This window comes from Lycium ferocissimum, chromosome 8 (genome assembly GCF_029784015.1).
Source record: "Lycium ferocissimum isolate CSIRO_LF1 chromosome 8, AGI_CSIRO_Lferr_CH_V1, whole genome shotgun sequence".
Lineage (NCBI taxonomy): Eukaryota > Viridiplantae > Streptophyta > Magnoliopsida > Solanales > Solanaceae > Lycium > Lycium ferocissimum.
This window is the reverse complement of record NC_081349.1, coordinates 39,004,092-39,027,042: the sequence shown is the minus strand read 5'-3', so window position 1 is coordinate 39,027,042 and position 22,951 is coordinate 39,004,092. Positions and strand designations below refer to the sequence as shown.

At 34.7% G+C, this 22,951-nt stretch overlaps 4 protein-coding genes across 4 annotated transcripts; 3 read left to right on the top strand and 1 right to left on the bottom strand.

Moving 5' to 3' along the window:
• The first annotated feature begins 1,694 nt into the window (after nt 1-1,694).
• LOC132066914 (BTB/POZ domain-containing protein At3g56230-like) lies at nt 1,695-3,932 on the top strand. The gene is made up of 2 exons (XM_059460104.1): nt 1,695-2,030; nt 3,219-3,932. The coding sequence occupies exons 1-2, from the start codon at nt 1,794-1,796 to the stop codon at nt 3,681-3,683; spliced, it is 702 nt and encodes a 233-aa protein (XP_059316087.1). The 5' UTR covers nt 1,695-1,793; the 3' UTR covers nt 3,684-3,932.
• A 3,937-nt stretch (nt 3,933-7,869) lies between these two features.
• On the top strand, nt 7,870-10,425 carry LOC132066328 (LRR receptor-like serine/threonine-protein kinase EFR). The gene is made up of 4 exons (XM_059459657.1): nt 7,870-8,351; nt 8,428-8,494; nt 9,260-9,503; nt 10,301-10,425. Exons 1-4 carry the CDS (start codon nt 7,870-7,872, stop codon nt 10,423-10,425), a joined length of 918 nt encoding a protein of 305 aa, XP_059315640.1.
• Nucleotides 10,426-10,446: 21 nt separating this feature from the next.
• On the top strand, nt 10,447-12,508 carry LOC132066327 (receptor kinase-like protein Xa21). Its single transcript, XM_059459656.1, has 3 exons — nt 10,447-10,539; nt 10,600-11,197; nt 12,450-12,508. The coding sequence occupies exons 1-3, from the start codon at nt 10,447-10,449 to the stop codon at nt 12,506-12,508; spliced, it is 750 nt and encodes a 249-aa protein (XP_059315639.1).
• Nucleotides 12,509-12,579: 71 nt separating this feature from the next.
• On the bottom strand, nt 12,580-15,486 carry LOC132068401 (amino acid transporter AVT6C-like). Its single transcript, XM_059461974.1, has 5 exons — nt 15,054-15,486; nt 13,846-13,986; nt 13,547-13,750; nt 13,006-13,474; nt 12,580-12,908 (listed from the first exon to the last, which is right to left on the bottom strand). The coding sequence occupies exons 1-5, from the start codon at nt 15,424-15,426 to the stop codon at nt 12,782-12,784; spliced, it is 1,314 nt and encodes a 437-aa protein (XP_059317957.1). The 5' UTR covers nt 15,427-15,486; the 3' UTR covers nt 12,580-12,781.
• Nucleotides 15,487-22,951: the final 7,465 nt, after the last annotated feature.

Here is a 22,951-nt window from a genome sequence, read left to right as displayed (position 1 = left end):
GTTTACGTGTGTAATGCAATTATAATTGTTTGATTCAATTGATTGAATGTTCTATGTAAAAATTAATTGATGTCCAAATTGAATGATTCATAGTAAGTGTTGGATGTGTAATTTTAACTTCAGTTTAGTAAATACTATATTATTACTGCAAAACGATACATTGTGAAACGATGTGTGTAATAACCTTAGAGGGGCAGCTACGGGATTGTATATACAAGGTCAATATTATTTTCTTTGGTATATATATTAGATGTTGAATCCCCTTATGCTCTTAGTGAATCACTTCGTCTTTCACTATAATGGTAAATCTTCTTGCTTAGCCAATTAACTTTTCTTTGAGTTCAATTCTATCAGCCTTTGAGTTCGCAACCTGCCTTACCATTCTTCACTCTATTTCAATCATTTCATTTGGTAGATGGAGTACCGGGGCAGTCTCTTGTCTTCCCATTCCTCTAGTTATCATTTCGTGCATGTGCTTTGCTCTCTTGGCTTAACAACATCAAAGACGAATAGACCTCTTCCAATCCCGTGATAACTCTAAAAGTCTAATCCATTGTGTTTAGTCCAGAACAACCATCCAAACAAGCAAGCTCAAAATAATATATTTTATTATAGATTTTGTTAAATTGAAAATCCACATCAAGTAGCTCAAATTACTGTAAAAAGGAATTCTTAAGTGCTCTCTGTTTTCCCTCCTTTTGCTTCTTGTTTTGAGCTTCTACTGAATTCATCTGGTTTTACGTTTATGCAGGGGAAGATGCCTTGTGAAATATGTGGTATTTTGGCAAGGAATAAATTGTGTGAAGGATGTCTTAATGGAGCCAAAGCCCTACATGCCTTATTAACCATGCCTGATAACAGAATCAACAATTCTACAAGTCATGAAGCTAATACTTCTTCATCCAATGTAACTGTTAGTAAGGCATGTATATCATGATCTCTTCTTGACTACCTAATTTGATCTTTACTTCTGGATGTGATCAAACAAATTTAGTTTGAGAAGCACCTGAGTGTATGGCCTCTTGGTCGATGAAGGGGCTGAAAATCATGAGGTCTCAAGTTCAATTTCAAGCGGAAGCGAAAACACTAGGTGATTTCTTCCATCTGTCCAAGGCCTTGGTGGACAGACTTGCCTCGGCACCTCTACTGGTGGCTCATAGAATTAGTCGAGGTGCATGCAACCTAACCCCAATAATATAGTTATAAGAAAAAACCTTATGATCGTCCCTCATTGGTTGTCTACGTTTCCATTATCAAGTATCCATGACTTCTTGTACTAATTTCCCCAAAGACATTAAGAGTTCGAGAATATTAATTGACTTGCTACCACATGAACATTTCTCATATGTTCTCAAAGCACCTTTCTCCGGTTATTTACCCTAATGATTTCTTTTCTTTCTTTTGGTTCAAAAGATAGAAATGTTATACTATACTTGATATGCGTCATTACAAAAAGTAGTTCTATTACGAGTACTTGATCTTTCCAAATAAGTACTCTCTGTAGTCTGCACAGTGAAAATAGTTTATAGTTAGTCTGCCTCAAGAGCCTATACGGCAAACGAAGGAGGAGGAACTTTTAAATACACAAGATTATTATAAATATGCTTCTTGATACCCCATCCCCCCCCCCCCAACCCCACCCAACTCCTTTGATAACAAATCCGCCACTCTGTTCTGATCCCGAAACTATACTAGATGTCATTCACAATGTGCAAAGTTGTGATTCTTTCATTAAATTGATTACCTCATTTGAGTCGATAGCAATTTGTAGAGGGACGAATCCACAAAAAAAAATGCCATATTTAGAAACCGTTTTACATCATACCAAAGATGTAGAGAAACTTGAAGTTGCTTATAATTTGATTATTCCACAGGGATTTGCATATGCCTTGCGACGGACGACAGAAATGAAGGAGAGGCTTAACTATCTCAGTTGTTGTCTTGATGCTTTCAAAGGTCAAATTCCTACGGATATTCTAGTTAAGCCTGGAAACAATGGCCCCTCAATAGCAGCACATAAATCTCTTCTGGTATGTAGCCATCTTTTCTCTATATCTTAGATATCAAGAGTTATAATGATCGGTCAGTATGACCTACGTTCAAAGAGTTTCACTTGATCAATCTTATTTGTCTTGAGCACAATTGACGAGTAGTTTTATACGAGAATGTTTTTTGTTCTTCGATCACGCTGATTTTTGACTTCACCACAATCAATGGCTGCCTACACTTTCACACTTGAAAGTTAGAATTTTTTCTCTCGTACAGATGAGTTTGACCCTTCATATTTTAGGTTATCTTTTTGGTACAATGTAGTCTTTCTCAGTGGATAGAGAAAACTCTTAAGCTCAATGTTTTTCAGAAAACTTCTAAGCTTGTGATTTTGATTTTCTTGCTTGTGTGCGCATTGCTTATCTTTGTTTCAATTTATACTTGCTCTTCTTGTTCAAAGTCTGTTGAGTATTTTCCTATGTAGTATCACTGGCAGTGGAGAAACTTCTTTTTGAATCCTCTTCGAGTAGTAGTTGCCTTATTCATCTTCTGGTTGAACAAGATTAAAAGGCAAATCCCTTATGATACATCAGATCCGGCTCTGATAGAGTGAATAGATTTGTCATTTCATGAAATCTCTCTTTTGATTCAAAATCGTAGTGTAACGTGTATCCTCCCCTGTTTAACCATAGGATAGATGAAATAAGTCAAAAAATGATGTTTTGTTCAAGAATGAAATCATATTGGAATTGTCCATATCTGTTTCATCCTTCGGAACCATATCTAATCTCGGATCTGATGAAATGAATTGAGACACAGTTTGTATCTTGATTTCCATCTTCAGTTCTTCATTTGTATTTATCAACATATACCACAAAAAGAATAGGAATTAGCGACAAACAATTGCTGTTGAAACAACAAAATTCGTCGGTAATCCTATTTGACCGATAATGACCATATGCTTTTGTGATTCTTATTTATAAAATCAGCTTCAGCACATAAAAGTACTTTTCAACATTTGATGTTTACCTGTTAACACAAACGGCTTCTAATCATCTTGTAGTTGAACAAGATTGCTTTCCATCTTCAGTTCTTCATATCTATATTTAAAAACGTATACTACGGAAAAAACAAGCAGTTAGCGCCGGGCAACTTCTGTTGCTAAACAACAAAAATTCGTCACTAATCCTATTTGATGATAATGACCATATGATTTTGTGATCCAACAGTCAGCAAATTCTGTTGTCTTCAAGTTCATGTTGGATTCAGATGGGTGCAAAGCTCCACCAGGTCACACAATAACACTGGAAGAGCTGAGCTACTTGGAGCTGCATGCTCTGCTGGAGTTTCTTTATAGAGCAGGATTGCCTGAAGAGAAACTGGAAACACATATCTACGCATTATCAGTTGCGGCAGACAAGTATGAAATCAAATTATTGCAGATACGCTGTGAGAACCATATGTTGACAACTTTGAACACGTCGAATGCTCTCGAGCATTTGGAGATCTCGGACACACATAAATCTTACCCGCATTTAAAGGTGGCAGCCATGAGCTTCATCGTTAATAACGTCGAAGGAATTGTTTTCACACCTAAATTTGATTCATTTGCAGTCAAGAATCCTCATCTAGCTCTACAGATTACAAGGGCTTCCGTTATCGCCACTAATAAACAGAAGAAACGGAGAGTTTAAGACCTATGCAGGATATGTATGTTTCACTCACCTAAGTACAGAAGTTTTCAGTGTTAACTTATGTTAGTATTAGTTATATACAGTGATAACTTAAATTTTTTTTTTCCTTTTAATGTAATTAAACATGTTATAGCAGGTTGTCTGTCTAGTTTTGGTTGTTATTAATTTGACTTATTACTGTGGCTTGAAAACAGAAGGGGAAAATACTAAAAGAAGAAGAAGAGGAGGGGTGAATTAGTTAATTTAATGAGAGGCAGAGTCAGGATTGGAATTCTAATCTTTTCAAGTTTTTTGAGTTCTAAATTACAATTTGTACATATTCAATGGATATTTAAGACAAATTTAAGGTTTGAACTAAAGCTACTGGATCGGCTGAATCCGTAGCCGACACTCTAGCTCCAACAGTTCTTCCTAATTCTGTGTTGCAAATGTCTTCCTTTTGTTCTTCCTCTTATAATTATGTGCTGCTTTTGACATGATGAGATTAGGAACCAATGTACAATAAGGTCTGCTATGTCACTCTCAGTCCTGTTGTTGTTGATCCTGTATACTTTGATTAGCTCTGCATAGATCTCAGTAGATATTGGTGGAAAATTGTTATATTGCTATTATTGACCATGTGTTACATTGATTTTAATTTAAGGCCATAGTTAATTGTTTATTGCACCACCTTTAACTTTTTCTTTCTTTGGGAACGACTACTGACTAAGCGAGTACTCTGCACGCTCCTCCTCATGGAGCAATCGGATGGCACGCAGCCGGAGCGTCTGGAATGCCACCCCTCAGCCAGGGCAAATCAGGCCACTGAAGGAATTTCTTCAAAACCAACTTATGCCACGACATTAGACAGTTTTTTTAAAAGCAAAAGACTAGTATGGGTTAATGGCAGCTGAATGCAAAGAACAATTGTTGGCAGATTCTTGAGACCATGACCTTAAATTGAAAGGAAAAAATTAGGTCTGGTAAAGGGTTCTGTCAAAATTGGGGTTTACGTTAACTATAAAACCAAGGGGTCGGGTAAAACAAGGCAATGAGGCTGGTAAAAATAAAGGGGAATTAATTTGGGGATTTAATTGGGTGTGAACTGTGAACCGGTAGGCATGGACGGGGTTTGGTTGGCAAGAACTAGCTGTTAGTCCATTAAGGGCATAATGCGCCTTTTTTGTCACAGTGAGGGCTTAAAACAGCTACAGGGGCAAAAGTGGCCCTTTTCTGTAGAAAATATATTAGACAAGAGCAAAAGTTATTAGTCTTGATAAGATGCAAGTAGCACCCGTAAAGTACAACAAGAGAGAAGATCGCTTAAGATGATTTTGTCAGTTCTTACGTCCTACAAATGAACAAGTCCTTAACTATGACATCAATTGAAGGAGTTGAAAAGAAAATGTGATCCTTGAAAAACAATTCTTCAGAATATGTGCAGATTTAACGAAAAGTAAAGCATAATATAAAAGGAAAAGGACATTGAGAGGCCACCAACAAAAAAAAGTCTAAAAAAGGCCCCATTTTGGACCGAGTTGGCCATTCGGCCCAAAATAATGTCATGCGCTAACCGCCCAGTCCATTCACTACAAAAAAAAAAAAAAAAAATAGACTTTTTGTGGCGACTTTAGTCGCTTCAAAAGATCTAAAAGTCATCACTCTAAGGTTCGCTATAAAAGAACATGACTATTTGTGGCGATTTTAGTCGCCACCAACGAAAAAAATTCACATCAAGCCTTCAAAAAATATCTCAAAAATGTATAATATGTGTATAATTAGTAAGTATACGTTAGTTGAGCCTTCAAGAGATATCTCAAAACATGTATAATTAGTAAGTATACATTTTCTATACATAAACATTTATTAATACATATTCTAAAATATACGTTGATACATATACATATATATTTATTCTATACAACAAATTATACAACTAATATAATACATTTTCTATATATATACATATACATATACAACAATGATACACATTTATATACGATAATGTTGAAAAACGGCTAGAAAATGAAATTATTTTGTAAAAGCTAAAAAATAACTTTTTTCTTGAGCCACATATATAGTTTCAGTGAATATATATTGCGTCCTTTTCCCTAACATAAAAGAGATCCATATACATGATAAAGATTAGTTAGGATCAAGGCTTATATCTTGTTTGGCCAAGTTATATAGTTAGGCGATTTTATTTTATTTTTTTTTTTTATAAAAAGCGATTTAAAAAAAAAAAAGTGAGGTGTTTGGCCAAGCTTTTGTGAGAAAATAAGTGCTTTTGGAGAATAGCAAAAATTGTTTCTAAAAACTAAAAAAAATAGATTTCTCCAAAAGCACTTTTGAGGAAAAAATACACTTAAAACACTTTTTAGATGCTTGGTCAAACACTAATTCACTAGGGGTGTTCATGACCATTTATGTCAAAACCAAATCAATCTAGTCCTAATTATAAAACCAAACCAAACTAAATAAAATATATATCCATCGATAAAGGTTTGGTTCGTTTTAGGATTAAGGCTTATATCTTGTTTTTTTCTACAATTTTGGAGAGAATTTTCTATCCTTTTCCAACTTATAATCCATTGTTACCCTTTTATTGTGGTAGCTATAGTTTCTTGCATTATGGAGAAAATGTCTTAGGATTTATGATTTAAATTAAGTGAATAAAGTTTATAAGAAATACAAAAAACAAATCTAGGTAAATCTCATATAGTTGTTTCTTTGAATAAATGAGTTTGAATTCATGGATTTCTTTTTTAAAATCAGCTTAAGGTATAAAGTTCATTAGCTTATTAGAGATAAAATATACTTTTGCTTTAAAAATTATATAAATTATTTAAAAGTATTTATAAAAATTAATATATTGTGTGTATATATATAATTATAAAAATTATGTATAAAATTTGTTGGTTCAGTTTGCTTTAGTAAAACCAATACCAAGCCAAATATTATCGGTTTTTAAAAATTCAAAACCAAACCAAACCTGAGTAAATATCGGTTTATTCAATCGGTTTGGTTTTGGTTTTCAGTTTGGATCGGTTTTTAATCAAACCGTGAACACCCCTAATGGCTGCTTAAATGTGTGTTTTTTTAAATTAATCGGTCAAACACAAATTGTTTCTCACCAAAAGAAATAAGTCGATTTTAGAAACTTGGCCAAACAATCTATTAGTCATGTGGCAAGCTTTACTTTAGATCTATCATTTGCTATGGTTCTTTTGATCTTGTCAAGGATTTGCATGCTAATATTGGTTTTTTCATTACTCTGCCTTGGGGTGGTGTGGGCCTTAGCAGGCCAATAGAAATAACAAAAACTTCTAGTTTTTAAGAATGTAAGTTATTGAATATTGGATTAAAACAAGTCTAATTTTTCTTAACCACAAACAGGTCTAAATTGAGTGATATAATTCATATTTACCAAGAAAAAAATATTACAGTACTATATAACTAATCCAACTAATTTGGAATTAGGGGGTAGTGATTATTGCAGTAGTACAAGATGGGTGATATCTCTTTTGGTTGGTTGGTGCAATTGAACTTTACAAGTTTACACTATTGTTTATACTTTATACATTCTGCTTTCAGATATCGCAATGTAGATGACAAATGCATGTCGGATTGTGATGTAATGGTAACAGAAGCCAAATAATGAAGAAATGATACAATATAACCCTTTATAATTTGAATGAAAAAATAACTTTACAAAATAGATAATTATATCTCGTGTAAAGATAAAGATTTTGTGAAAAAAATGACATAAAACTAAATTAAAAAAAAAAATTGTAATAAGCTACAAATCCAAAACTACACGCTTTTCCTGAACTTGTTATTGACTTTGTTCTCAACCATACACACATAAAGAGGTGTTTTTCTTTCTTAATTAATGAAAGTTGACGACTTTTCTTGTGTTTTATGGAAACATTAATACAAAGTTTTGCCAACAATCAAGGTATCAAGATTTCTATATAGTATATGTTTTCCCATTTTGACCAAATACCTTTTTTCCAACAACGTTTTGACTATTTACCAACTACTTAGCTTTTTATTCATGTTAATGATCGACTATCCTTTTGGACTTTTTCTATTTCCTTCTCTTCTCTCTCTTTTGGAATCTTGGTGCTATATAATGGAAGTACAAATTTTGGCAACTACCCAAGTCCACTTTCCAAATACCTGAAGCATTCTGTTTCCAGCCCATATGGAGAAGCATATTCTCTTATTGATTCTTCTCATTCTAGTTCAAGTTTCTATATCAGTTACTTCCTCAAATGAAACAGATCAAGAAGCTCTACTAGCTTTTCAAAATCTTATTACAAGTCCTAGTCATTTTTTGGCCAATAATTGGACCAAGAATACTTCTTTTTGCTCTTGGTTTGGTGTCACTTGCAGTTCAAAAAGTCAAAAGGTCGGGTCCTTGGTTCTTCCTAATTTGCAACTTCAAGGCGAAATTTCACCTTCTTTATCCAATTTGTCCTTTCTCAGAGAGCTCAATCTTGGAAACAACTTATTACATGGCCACATCCCTAATGGCCTAGGCCACTTGCCTCGCTTGCTAGTGATTGATATTCAAAACAATCAGCTCCAAGGAAGTATTCCGACAAGTCTATTTCAACACCAGAGAGTTCGATTCATTCGGCTGGCTTTCAATAAACTCGGTGGTGAACTGTGGAAAGGGCCATGGTATGTACCAGAACTCAGAACTCACAAGTATAATCCCTCCTTCTGTTGGAAATGCCACAAAATTGATGAATTTTAGTTTGTCTGGGAATAGAATCAACGGTGATATTCCAAAGGAGATTGGTAATCTGAACCAACTTGCAAAGGTTGTCTTTAGTCGATAATCAATTAACAAGTTCCATTCCTGCAACACTTTTTAATCTCTGCACACTAATGGAAATGCATCTGAAATACAATAGCCTTTTTGGTCCTCTCTTGCTTGGTGAAGGAAATATTTTGTCAAAACTAAAGATTTTAAGTTTATCTTACAATAACATTTTTGGTTCCATTCCTTCCAAACTTTGCCAACTCACTGAGCTCAAAATTTTGTCCATATCTTACAACAACATAACTGGAGAAATACCCAGAGGCGTATCTAGCCTATAAGGTAGGGGTTCAACTGAACCCCAAACTTTCGACGTGAACCCAAATTTATGTGTAAAAAATTATTAAAATTGCAATAATTAGTGTATATGAACCCCTAACTTTAAAAATATAATGAGTTTAATGTTAAAAATCTTAAGATTGAACCCATAAAATTTAAATCCTGGATTCGCCTCTGGAAATACCTAGAATTATTGATTGTTTAGCCATGCTCGAGAGGTTGTATATTGGATTTAATGAAATAAGTGGGATTATTCCTACTTCATTGGGAAATATTTTCACTCTGCAATATCTTCACGGCGAAGAAATTCACCTAGTGGGGCGAATTCCTCGAGAGTTAGGGAAGCTATCAAATTTGAGGGAGTTAGATTTTGAGGGGAATTATAATCTAATCGGTGAAATTCCAAAGGCTATTTCCAATATATCTTCCTTGGAAGGTATTTCTTTAGTTTTCAACAAACTTTCTGGGATAATTCCAACCACTACAGGAAGATCTTCCTAATCTTAAAGAACTTCTCTTGGAACACAATCAACTCGTAGGGGAAATTCCTCCGTACATCACAAATGCTTCCAAGCTCGAGATACTAGGTCTAGAAGTGAACTTTTTCAGTGGGACTATACCGACTAATTTGGGAAATCTTCGTGAGCTGCGAGAATTATTCCTATTTGGTAATCAACTTACCAATGAACCAAGAGAACATGAATTACGATTCTTAAATTCTTTGGTGGACTGTAAGATGTTTTCCTTGTTTTCTTTTGAGCCGAGGGTCTTTCGGAAACAACCTCCCTACCTTCCAAGGTGGGGGTAAGGTCTGCGTACACTTTACCCTCCCCAGACCCCACATTGTGGGATCCAACTGGGTATGTTGTTGTTGGTTCCAATCCGTTGAATGCTGTTTTGCCCAGTACTATTGGGAATCTTTCATCTACTACTGAAGTATTTCATACTACTGATGCACACATCAGAGGCCCCATTCCCGCAAGTATAGGCAACATAAGTGGTCTAATGAAACTAAGTCTTTATGGAAACAACTTAATAGGAAATATTCCTACTGAGATTGGACAACTTGAACAACTCCAAGGGCTATATCTAGAAAACAATAAATTGCATAGGCATATTCCAGAGGTAGTATGTAATTTATCTAATTTGGTTCAATTATCTCTACGAGATAATGAGCTCTCTGGGGTGGTTCTAGAATGCTTAGGAAATCTAAGCATGCTAAATACCTTTCGTTGAGTTTCTAACAAAATAGCGTCAAAGTTACCTTTGAGCCTTTGGAAAATGAGTCGTCTGTGAACGAAATTCTATTGAGGGAGAACTTCCATCGGACATTGGAGAATTAAAGGCCATTGTAGAATAGATATTTCTGGTAACCACTTCTCAGGCATGATACCTAGCAATTTGGGGGACCTCCAAAACTTGAAGTTTCTTTCCCTATCGAATAATTCATTTTCAGGCCCAATTCCGTTATCCTTTTCCAACTTGATAAGCTTGGAACAATTGGATTTGTCTTTAAATGGCTTGTCAGGTATCATTCCTAAGTCATTGGAAACACTCATATACCTTAAAGACATCAATGTTTCATTTAATGATTTAGAAGGTGGAATACCTAGAGGTGGCGTGTTTGCAAATTCCACTCCACAATCTTTTTGAGGGAACAAAGGTCTATGTGGAATGCACATATTTGGGGTTCCTGTTTGTGCTATCACTAATCCTGAAAAACAATCAAAGTCTAAGAAGCTTGTGCTAAAAGTCGTTATTCCAGTGGTTATTTCATCTTTTCTGATATTCTTGTTGGCTTCAATCTGGATAATGAGTTGATGGAAGAAAGGAAGGTCCAAAGATGTAGAAAAGGTAATAGAGATCAGGACTTATCAATTAGTTTCTTATCACGAGATTCAACGAGCCACAAACAATTTTAATGGATCAAATTTAATTGGTGTGGGAAGTTCTGGCTATGTGTACAAAGGTGCGTTATTTGGTGGAACTGTGGTGGCAATAAAGGTTCTAAATTTGCAAGATGAGGAACTATACAAAAGGTTTGATACAGAATGTGGAGTGATGAGAAACATTAGGCATAGAAATCTTGTAACAGTGATTACTTCTTGCTCTAGTGAACACATAAGAGCAATTGTTCTGGAATATATGCCAAATGGAAGTCTTGATAATTTGTTGCACAGAGAAGAATGCCACTTGAACCTTCTGAAAAGAGTCACCATAATGCTTGACGTGGCTATGGCAATTGAATATCTACATCATGGCCATGACACTCCGATAGTTCATTGCGACCCAAAGCCGGCCAACGTTCTTTTGGATGACGCTATGGTGGCTCACGTTGGTGATTTCGGCATCTCTAAGATATTGGTTGTAAGCAACTCAATGACACATACCGAGACATTAGGCACTCTTGGTTACATTGCACCAGGTACCTATACTAGTTTTCTTCTTTTTTCACTTATCATAAGCCCTTTCTCTTATCATAATTAAGCCTTTCCAAATTCTAGAACTGAAAAACCAAGTCTTTATTTGTACAAAATTATTGTTAAAATTCAAATAACCTTTTTTTTTTTTTTTTTTCATTTTCATTCTTTTCTAAGAATTCGGCTTGGAGGGGATAGTGTCCACAAAATGTGACGTTTACAGTTATGGCATCTTGTTGATGGAGGTTTTGGCAAAAAGAAGACCAACAGATAAAGAGATATTTGTTGGGTTTTAATATTGGTGAATGGGAAATGATGGGATGAAAAGTGAAGGGAGATAAAGCATTTGTCCCACATAGGAAAAAAGAGAGGAAAAGAGAGGTGTATATATTACATCACCTTCTCTGTTGATGGATTTGGATTTGGATTTGATTTTTTTCAAAATTCCCTCCAAAAAAACGTGACCGATCGGTCGAATGGTTGCAAACATTCAATCGGTACTCCAGTATAAAGAGATATAAGTGGGCTCTTCCAACACCGTTTCGTTCATCTTCCGGCTTTTAAATATTTTATACCGTGTAATCTGGAATGGACAAGTTTAAACTTATACGCAACAATATTCAATGAAAATCTTTCAAGACGGACTATGATGGAATTTGTGGATGCCAATCTTTTTCATGAGGAAGAACAGGTCAATACCAAAAGTGAAATTTGCATAGCCTCCGTGATAGAATTGGCTTTAGATTGCACAAAGGAAAAGCTAGAATCAAGAATAACTATGAAAGATGTAGTCAACAGGCTTAGCAAAATTAACAAAACTTTTTTGGGAACATAGAAGTTAGCATCGATCGTCCCTACTACTTGAAGTCCTTTATTATTTGTACTTCAGAATGAGCATTCCCTCATGTTGCAATTTCATAGTTGAGTGGTTTTGAGCCTATGTTACTTCTTTTTGTAATTATGGTTTGATAAATTAAGAAATATTATGAAGGTTTTTAGCTGCACTATTTTGCTTTCTGTTTGCAAGCTTGGAAATATCTATTCCACCTCTTTTCACCTCTCCTTCATATATTTGATTCGTTAGCTTCTTCCTTTATATTTCACAATTTAATAAATGGAAGTGCTTGGTTGGACTCGATGAATTTTTCTGGTGAATTGAAGACTAGATCCTAGTAATTCAATATTTTTACACGGTAAGTGTATATAACTTCATCTCAAACTCTGATTTGATCACCCTGTATTTTAGTATTTTATCAGTTTTCCCTTCAGAAGAGTATGAGGTAGGGGTAGGTGTGAGGATGCTGATACATTGCTAAGTTTGGGAAAAAAATAATCAGCAATATCATTGAAATTTGATGTGCATATTGCTAGGCCAGTTATAAGGAAATTACAGGTAAACACGAGCTTATTTATCCTTAATACGGCTGAAATCTTGTATTCACAAATAGTATGTTGGACATTTGATAGTATTACATAAGAATACAGACAAACTCAACAACTACAATAACAACTACGCCTCAATCCCAAAGGTATGAACGAACTCATCTATGAAAAAGAATGAAAAAAATATGATTTTGACAAGCTATAAACTATGACCTATTTCCACTCATATTGTAGATATTAGTAGCAATTGTTACAAGGCTAGTCACAACTGCTTGAACAATCATGATCACTGCAATGATCTTATCTTTTCTTGAAGATATACCATGGACATCTCTGCCAAATAAGAAATCAATATGTTAGCACCAAAATGAAGAACGAAAACGATTCATATTGTCATAGGAGTAAACATGAAGGAGAGAAAGAGAGATACCTCAGGGCAATTGCGCCTGGAAATATGAAAGCAAGGCAAACCCCAGTAGTTGATCCCATGAACTGGAAAATGTACCATACAGACGGGATAAAAATTGCGGCTACATATGAGAAGGCTAATAAGACCAAACTAAGAGACACGAATCGTTTGGTATCAGTTGCCAAAAAGGGCTTCTTAGGGAACACGAGTTCGTCTATATTGGCCCTTAAGGAGAAGTTCAAGAGGGGAAACACGAGCATTAAGTGAAATGCATAGCTCAGACGAACTACGTCATTTAGCAGTGAACTTATTGCTGAAGTACCAGATGATTTGTCGAAATTTACAAGTATGTCTGGCATGATTGAATCCCCGAATAGAAGGTACCCGAAAATACCAATTGAAAAATAGATAGCTGCACATAGTACTAGTGAAATCTTGACAGCAGAGGACATAGCTGCAGGATTTCCCAGCTCGGTCCCAATTGGATGAACTGCAAACATGTTATAACGTCACGCTCATCATAGAACTTAACATAAAACTAAACAAGAATTGGAGTTTTTACCGTTGAAGTGAAATGTAAATGCTGTAACAATGACAGGGACGGCGGTGAAGAGGTTGAAGAAAGATGTTTCATTATCCATCTGTGGTAACATTCTTGGACTTACTGTTTTCCCTTTTAGGATTGCTGTGATTGCCATTACTGAACATATGACAACAAATACAATTGCTAGGAGAACTGCTAATGCTGAACTCAACCATAATGATTCTGCAAGCAATCACAGGCCACATAAACAAAATGTCAGCAATAATATCTTCACTAATTTTGTAGAAATTCATCAAGAAAAGGTTGTATTTACTGACCAATACGTCGATAGAGGACTAGAGGGAGCATAACGAACAAGACAATGAAGAGGATGGCGAAATTACGCGAATTCCACCAGTGAATCCCAAACCATTCTTGTACAACACCAAGATGTTCTCCTTGTCCAGAAAGAACATCTCCTGCTCGTAGAAAATAACAAAAAATATTACCACTAGAATCAATAACTCAATTCTAAGCATACAACTCAACCTCAGTGATGCATAAGAAAAGCATTAGTAGGTTAGCACAAGGATAAACATAAAAATATCATCGACTGGCCACTTTTCGGCACTATCTTTGAAAAATAGCCTCTGCCGTGGAGTTTCAATTTCCACAAGTGAAACTCCATGACAATATCCTAGAGTTACACTAGTAGAAAGATGATAACTCCAGGATAGTGGCTATCTTTCAATTACAAGGGCTGAAAAATGGCTATTTGTGAATTTTTTTCCGAGGATAAATGCCAAAAAAAAAGGCGATCCACAAAAAGGTCAAGGATATCATGTATATCTTCATTTGCAGATTGAAACTAAAGCTTTTTTCCCTTTCAGAAGGGATATCCTGCCGAGGCTCTTTTCTACTTTTCTTCCAATATAAAGGTTTTTGAATTTAGACAAATTGAAAACAGAAATTCATAGTAAAATTAATTGTCACATGAAATTAGATACACATAGTATTAATAGTATGTTGGTATTTTAAATTGGACAATTTGGTTCAACCTAAAGGAACCGAGTACAAAGATTATTTCCTCAGAAAAGCAACATATAGATTACAATAGTACTAAATTTTTGAGCTACTTCATCCACATAGTCATTCAATAATCAACTATTGTAAGTAAATCAGACCTTTCCTTTTCAACATCAAACTACTTCAATATACTAATTGCTTTTTCTTTTAGTTTGATATGATTTTAATAAGAAAACAAAAAGAAAGAAAAGATAGTGTTTTTGGCTCTAAAAGTTAAAGAAAAGTCAGATTATGACTTGCATCAGGCAAAGCATGTTGCACACATTAACAAGAAAGTTCACTACAAAAAAAAACAAAACAAAACAACAACAGCAATTAACAACGGACAACTTCTGTCTCTAAGCAGCAAAAATCTGTTGCTAATCCTATTTAACGATGAATTATCAATAAATCTTGTTCACTACGGACTATTTAGCGACAGATAGTTAATTTCATTTTTTAAGTAAAAATCAGCACTTACCAATAATAATAAGGTACATGATCAAGCAACCAAGGTTGGTGATCATGACAGAGATTTGCACAACAACAGAACCAATCTTTCCAAAGGACTCATTCATCAATGCAGCATAAGTTTTCGACTCGCCAGCATACGTGAACCTCAACATGAAATCTACCGATATGTCAACCAACAGAGCAACCAACACAATCAATACAAAAGCTGGGATTACTCCTAAAACCTTAAGAGTTGCTGGAACAGACATAATTCCAGCACCGATGATACTCGTCGATACATTAAACACTGCCCTCAAAATTAACAGCTTATTTTCCCTTGTAGAACAAGATTCTGTTTTTGGCAACAGGGGAATGTCAGCACCATTCTTGGCCTGAGCCATCCCTTGAGAGACAAATTAAATGTTGTGTTCTTGTTTTGGTTTTCTTGGTGTTTTTATGTTTTTTATATTGTGCTTTTTAAAAGCATGTAACAATGATTGACTAGTTTGATGAATTTACCAAAAGGGTATAAGACATTTTTGGCACATGGCAATAAGGATTAATATCATTTTTAGTTCCTCAATTATTGATAAATTCTGATTTTAGCCCTTGTAGTATCTGACTGAGCATATCTGACCTTTAGCTAATTGAAATGTGCATTTTTGATCCATCTGTTTGTAAACTTTCACAAGTGTATCATGATCACCAATTGTTCCCACCACTTAATTACTCATACACATTGTTTTAAGAGGTGAGGGCGCGAGCCGAAGCGTTTTACGCAGCACGGGGCGAGGCGTAAGCCCCGAGACATGGCTCGTAAGTCCCATGGATCTACTGGGCTTATGTCTCATATATCTTTAATTTTTTAATTTTATTACTAAAAATAAGTAAAAGTACAACTTTCATTAAAATTCTACAAATAAATTCAAATAAATCACCAATTATTTTAAAAAAAATTATAATTATTATTTGAGAAATGTAACAACACAAAAAATGATATTGACCTAAATAATCTTTAAAATGAAATCTTCATCAGTAATGACACAAAGGTATAAAGTTGCTTTGGGAACATAAGATATGAAATCTCGATCCTACCAATTTCAGACATAATCATCTAAGAAACTATTTATGACAATGTCATTTTCTATGAAAGTTGTGTTATTTATTTATATATTTTAGGAAAAATCACTAAAACATGAAAACTGATAACATAAAGTATAAATATCATTAAATCAATAACAAAAAATTTAATATATAGCAAAAATACTTTTAAAATAATAACAATTAAATTTAACGCTTTGGACTTACGCCCCAAATTATAGGGTTTAGGCCCTATGGATACACCTTTTATTTGCGCCCCGAAGCGTTTTTGGTACGCCCAGCCTCGTGACTCGCCTTTGAAAACACGGCTCATACATTATGTCAAACTTGTATTGCACCATATTGGACAGTAATATAATTATAAAAATGGTCCAAATATAGCATATTTCTTACATAAATGGACCGAAAACACACATTTCAATCAATTGAAGGTTAAATTGTGTTTTATCAAATATTATAAGGACAAAAAGTAAAACTTATCAATAATTGGAGGACCAAAAGCAATCTTGGGAACAAATTAAAGATTAGTCATAATGAGGGTAAAGTTGGAAATATGGTGAAGATGACAGATTTAGTTTGAATATTCGAGAAGTGCACATGGACGTCGCAATTGGGACCGGTTAGGGACATCAAAATGAACATGGACGCAAATACGGCACAATTGGGTCTCTTTCAGATATAACATCAAAGTAACATCATATACATCATTAGTGTATTTTAATCTATCATAATTTCGCTTATCTTAAAGTTAGTAATTTTGTTATTTATGGACAATTAGTTAGTTGTTTTGATGATTTATCGTGAATTGGCTAGTTTTAAATTAGTTATTATCAGTTTTGGTACCGATAACATGAGCAAGCTAACACATTTAATTTAATTTAAATTTACAATCATGGTCAGTGAAGAGGTACCTATAGTTATATTTAGTAAAAAGATAATCGACAAGCAACGACACGTAACATCGCTCGAAACAAGAATTAGCTATTCCTAGTTGATAGCGTAAAAAATCTTTAAACTATCCGTATAGGTGTATACAAAAAAATATTAATCGTGTTTGAAATGGTTGATAGGGAGTCTTAATAGCTCATTTGATTGACTATTTGAACTTTCACCCTATTGGTGAGGGTTCGATTCGTCACCCCGTACTCCCTTCTCCCGTTTGTCCTTCCCTTACCCCCATTTTTTTTTTTAAACGGTTGATAGGATCTGCGGCCCCACTTGGTTTCATAGCATGCCCAAAAGCCACTTTAGGACAACAATAATTGAAGAAAACAAAATATATTCAGTGGATTCAATTGTGGGTAACAACTAACAAATCACGTGGTGGTAAATCAAGCACTATGATTAATAGTTAGTAAAAATTATTGAGTATGCCACTTACTAATCTAGAAAAGTTATAGTCCAATTAAACTTCTCCTGCTAGCTTTTGTTCATAGCTAAATTAATGTAGGAAGGTGACTTTATTCCCAAAAAACAGTGACTTGTCGAAAGAGAATATTAGTTGTTTGCCACCATGAAGTATCTGGTCACTTTAGGACGATAATCAACCGAAAAACGTGATTTATAGGATTAGTTGAGGTCACAAATCACGTCGTCAAGCAATTCGATTAGCAAACAAAAAGAATTGGTCAATTTTAATTAAGCACAAATATTAACATAAGCAAGTGACTTGTAATTTATTTTGAAATGTAGATATCTATATCTATATCTATCTATCTGCATATATTAAAAGCACAAATTTTTTGCTAAATGTTGAATGACAAAAATATCGACGAAAATATCCTTTAATTGTTGATCCACTTTTATAACCTTTAAAATTAAATTATTTCTTCACAAAAAAACATAATGTTGGATAAAATTGTAATAATGCGTAAAATAAATGAGTTTTAAACGAACTAACAGTAGAATTGCTAAAAACCACGTGAACCAAAGTTATAATACCTAAAATATTGGAGTTTGAAACCAACTAATAGTAAAAAAGTCTTAAAACCATAACATAACGTGAATAAGAGTTTTAATACCTAAAACATAGGAGTTTGAAGTAAAGCCATAACACAACATGAAACTCCAACGCACATTCTAATTCCATGTGAACTTCATGTCTTCTTTTCTTGATGTTATGATGACATATATATGATTTGATGTAGGTCTATAAAAGGTAATTTCTTGGAAAAAAAATCGGTTACTATTCTACGTTTTAGTGTTATCTGTTGTTAAGCAAGTATTAGATTATATTTTTATGGACTTTTTGATATATATGACATCTCTATAACAATAACTCTCTATAATAGCTAAGTTATTTCGAAATCAATTTTTTATGTTATATTAGCATGTGATCTATAAGTTGTATCCAATGTTATAACATTTGTGTAAAATTATCACACATATAACATTTATCTTAAACTTTTTGGTAATATAATAATTAAACATCTTTATAAAAATACAATATCTATTGTTACTTGGACTAAGATAAATATTGACGATTCTAATCCTTATGAGATATTGACATATTTCATACATAAAAGTTTGGACCAAATTTAAGCAGATTGGGTGTTATATCACCCTAAGAGATTGAAATCTGAATCAAGCTACGATTGAAATACGAAATTTTTAAGCTACAATTATAAATTTCTTTCATTAATCTTGAAAGAACTTAATTTTTAAGTAGATTTAAAATGTGTGGCTTAGAGCTTAAAACTTTATACATTCAATTATGAATTTATTGAAATTGTATTAACTTTCTTTAATGTTTAGTTAGTGAAGTATGCATATCTTTAAGATTTAAAATTTAAATAATTTTGTTATTTTTGTTACATTAAAAAATAAAAAAATTAGATTTTATGCATTTTTTTGCCTATAACAGCCAACTATCATTTAAATGTCAACTGTTGTTATATGTGCATAATAACTATTTTCTATAACAATAAACATTTATTTCGAGTTTGTTGTAGAGGTTTGAGTGTATCAAATCGAGATGCAATCGAGATTTCTCTCTCTCCATTATATTTCTTTAGCACTTTTTTTCTCTATGTTATTTATCTAACAAATCAAATATATATATTTCTTTTTTTCAGTATTATTGTTCGTGAATAAAGAAAGGCTTATGATATGTGACTGAAACATTGGCTTATTAGAATCAGGTTCAAGTAATGTATTGATTCTCAAAACTATTTTTCACACAATATTGTTTTTACGTTGACTATTAATCCTTTGCTTTATATTTTACAAAGATCTGAGAATTCTCTTTTGTTTGCTTAGAGTTTGCTTCAGGATTATTAAAAGTTATGGTATTTAGTCTTATTTCAATTATTTGTGGCTAAATTGAAGTCATTTGCTGTTGTGAATAAATTGGGGTTAGGGTTCGACATATAATTGGGGATTAATTCGTTTTTTAGGGGAATTGGGGATTAATTTTGTTAAGTGTAGAAAAAGGGTCATGTAGCACGTCTTATGAGGACTCAATTATCCACTTGGAGCCATCAAAATCGGTGCATTCTACGATTAGTGTTATCCCCAGTTAGAAATTCAAGTAGAGATCCTACGGATGAGATTAAAACACAGCTGGAGGTTGTTAAACACAGCTGGAGGTTGTTAAATAACCAATTGGACAGCTGTAGAAGGCAGTTATTGAATCTGGTATTTTCCTTTCTATTCTCTCTTCTCTACTCTTCCTCGTGAATCTCTCTCTCTCTCTACAATCCTAAATTCACCATTTGATGTTAAATTGGAGCTCATGATAAATTGAAGTTCATCCTTGTTTTGGTTTATATTTAAACAGTCTTTATTGTGTAATCATTTGGTTCCTTGTGTAATAGAAACCAATCGATAAAATCTCTTAGATTCTATAATTCGAATACAAATTACAAATTAATCTTGCGGGTACGCAATTGGTATCGAGCCTATCCACACAATGACCATAACGAAACTCGATCGAAATCCTGGAAGAAAATATGAAGAAATTAGATCCTTTCATTAATCTTGACTCGTATTTTTAAGCTAATAAAAATGGCGTAGGAGAACAACTTTATAATAATTAGGATTTGGGTAAGAAACTTGATAGGATGATGGAAAGGATGTTTCCGCCTCGAAATGGAACATTTAAATAATGCTTGTGAAAATGTGCAAACCCGCGCTAAAAATTAGATTTTGGACCGATTGAAACCGTACCCTCGACTATCATGGTAGTGGTGGTAATGAACCTTGACAACCGAGGAACTATTGTGGGAGGAATGGGTTCGGTGCTCGAGTGGAGTTCCAAAAGATTTGATGGAGTAGACCCGTATTACTTGGTAGAAGTGTGAGAGGTACTTTGAGTACCACGATATACATAGATCGTCAACGAGAAGGCTCTCTGGCGGTGCGATTCTTAATGGCAAGGGCTTTTTCCTGGTATTTTTCCTATCACATTAGCAAATATATATATATATATATATATATATATATATATATATTTATTTGCAAGAGGTTTCTATTCGATTCGAGAATAATAGTAAAGGCAATTTGATAGGGGAATTCAAGAAAATAGAACAAAAGGGGACTGTTAATGACTATTTGGAAAAGTTTGAACAGTTAAAAGCATGGGTATTAATCAGGAACCCAACCATTCTGAAGATGGTATCTTAGAATTCTTCATTGAAGGACTGAAGGAAGACATAAGGAACACAGTTAACCGCCGAGAGCCTTACTCCTTCTCTTCGGTGGAGAAAGCTGAACTCCAGGAGAAGGTGTTAGACTCTAATGCTAGAAGAGCTAGAACTCAATGGACTAGAGAGTTACGACTTCTGACCTATGGTGGAATGACTAGTTACAAGGGTCCAAGCAATAACAGTGGGGGCAACCCAGGGAACAAACTATTTGAGACCAGAAGAGCACAAGGATTGTGTTATAAGTGTGGAGACAAGTTGCCACAGGCACCGGTGTGAGACAAACGGTAGAACTTCTTTGCTAAGGGTAACTTAGAAATCACTAGGAGGACATTAGTGGCGGCAATGGATACTATCATGGAACCAGGCGAAGAAGAACTTAATGCGTCATTTCGGTATGGGGAAGTCATTGATGGGGCACTTGTTAGTTTGAATGCCTTATCGGCAGAGATGCTCACCGTCGGTCGAGAGGAGAAAATAAAAGAATAAGTTGATCATATTGTTGGATTGCAGCGGTACTCGCCGTTTTTCTAGACTTAGAAATTTGCTAAAAAGCTAGGATGCGATTAGGAGGCCATACCGATAGAGGTGACGACGGACGATGGAAATCATGTCATGGTACGTATCTTGTCCAAATTTTAAGTGGAAAATTCATGATATTGAGTTTGAAGATTCTGTGAGACTCATACGGATGGGGGCTAATGATATGATTCTTGGTGGAGATTGGATGAGGAGATTGGATGAGGAGCCACAATCCAGTGTTGTTGGATTTTGTGGAATATAAAGTTCAGGTGACACATAAAGGGAGAAGGGTGGAATTGAAAGGATTTATCATCGAGCGAGCTTAGGAGCATGAGCCGGTAGTGTCGAACAACTACTCGAAAGGGCACGCCTATCGGGCTCGCCTATTCATATTTACCCCACAAAGTGCAAGGAAAGGCGGAAATACCTTCGGATATCGATCAAGCTAATCCGAAGTTTTGAGATGTGTTTGCGAGCCCAAAAAGCCTTCCCTTACGAGAGACAACATGACTATTTCGTCCCGTTAAAGCACGATTCAATACCCGGTAAGTATTAGGCCATATAGATACAACTTCTTTCAAAAAAATGAGATTGAAAAACAAGTTAAGGATATGATGGATAATGGAGTAATACAGCCTAGTCATTCCCCCTTTTCATCACCAGTGTTGCTAGTTAAAAAGAAGGATGGGAGTTAGAGGTTTTGTGTAGATTATAGGGAACTTAACAAAATGACAGTTAAGGATGAATTTCCTATTCCCTTGGTAGATGATCTCTTTGGATGAGCTACATGGATCTCTTGTTTTTCTCAAATAGATCTACGGTTTTAATGTGGTACCGTCAAATTAGGATGTTTGAGGGGGATGTGTACAAAACAGCTTTTAGAACTCATTTAGGACACTATGAGTTTAAGGTGATGCCATTTGGCTTGACCAATGCCCCAGTCACATTTCAAAGTCTCATGAATCATGTGTTTAGAGACCATTTAAGACACTTTGTGTTGGTGTTTTTTGATGACATATTGGTATACAGTGCTACAGTTCAGGAACACAAGTTTCACTTACAAGAGGTGTTGAGGCTACTAAGACAAGAACAACTCTTTGCCAAACTGTCCAAATGCTCATTTGGCCAAAAGCAAGTGGAGTACTTGGGACACATTATCACTGGCCTAGGTGTGGCTACTGACCCTACCAAGATTGAAGCCATGACAAAATGGCCTATTCCTAAATCTCTTAAGTCCTTAAGAGGATTCTTAGGTCTCACAGGCTACTACAGGAGGTTCGTGCGAAATTATGGAATAATCAGCAGACCTTTGACTGATTTATTGAAGAAAAATGCCTTCCAGTGGAATAAGGATCTTTCTTGCTGCTTTGAACAATGCCCCGAAAACACTATGATCACGCTTTGTTGGCACGTACCTACACGATTTCACCAAAACTTTCATCATTGAAACAGATGCTTGCTCTACAGGGATGGAGGCAGTCCTAATGTAATCTTCGGACCTTGGCCTTGTCTAAAGCCTTGGCACTCTTTCCCTAGGTTTATCCACACAGAGAAGGAATACATGGGTCATCTGTCGGCGGTTGACGGAGATGGAACATTATTTACAAGGGTCATTTTATCATATAGCTTATCGGCCGAAAAATAATCATGCTAGAACAAA

Coding starts and splice junctions, on each gene's coding strand:
- LOC132066327 (XM_059459656.1), top strand. CDS start 10,447: ATGCACATATTTGGGGTTCCTGTTTGTGCTATCACTAATCCTGAAAAA. Junction 10,540..10,599: donor TAAAAGTCGTTATTCCAGTG/GTTATTTCATCT, acceptor AGTTGATGGAAG/AAAGGAAGGTCCAAAGATGT. Junction 11,198..12,449: donor TCTTGGTTACATTGCACCAG/GTACCTATACTA, acceptor GTATTTTATCAG/TTTTCCCTTCAGAAGAGTAT.
- LOC132066914 (XM_059460104.1), top strand. CDS start 1,794: ATGCCATATTTAGAAACCGTTTTACATCATACCAAAGATGTAGAGAAA. Junction 2,031..3,218: donor CAGCACATAAATCTCTTCTG/GTATGTAGCCAT, acceptor GTGATCCAACAG/TCAGCAAATTCTGTTGTCTT.
- LOC132068401 (XM_059461974.1), bottom strand. CDS start 15,426: ATGGCTCAGGCCAAGAATGGTGCTGACATTCCCCTGTTGCCAAAAACA. Junction 13,751..13,845: donor AGTCCTCTATCGACGTATTG/GTCAGTAAATAC, acceptor GATTGCTTGCAG/AATCATTATGGTTGAGTTCA. Junction 13,475..13,546: donor ATTTACATTTCACTTCAACG/GTAAAAACTCCA, acceptor ACATGTTTGCAG/TTCATCCAATTGGGACCGAG.
- LOC132066328 (XM_059459657.1), top strand. CDS start 7,870: ATGGAGAAGCATATTCTCTTATTGATTCTTCTCATTCTAGTTCAAGTT. Junction 8,352..8,427: donor GAACTGTGGAAAGGGCCATG/GTATGTACCAGA, acceptor GATGAATTTTAG/TTTGTCTGGGAATAGAATCA. Junction 9,504..10,300: donor CTTAAATTCTTTGGTGGACT/GTAAGATGTTTT, acceptor ATGGCTTGTCAG/GTATCATTCCTAAGTCATTG.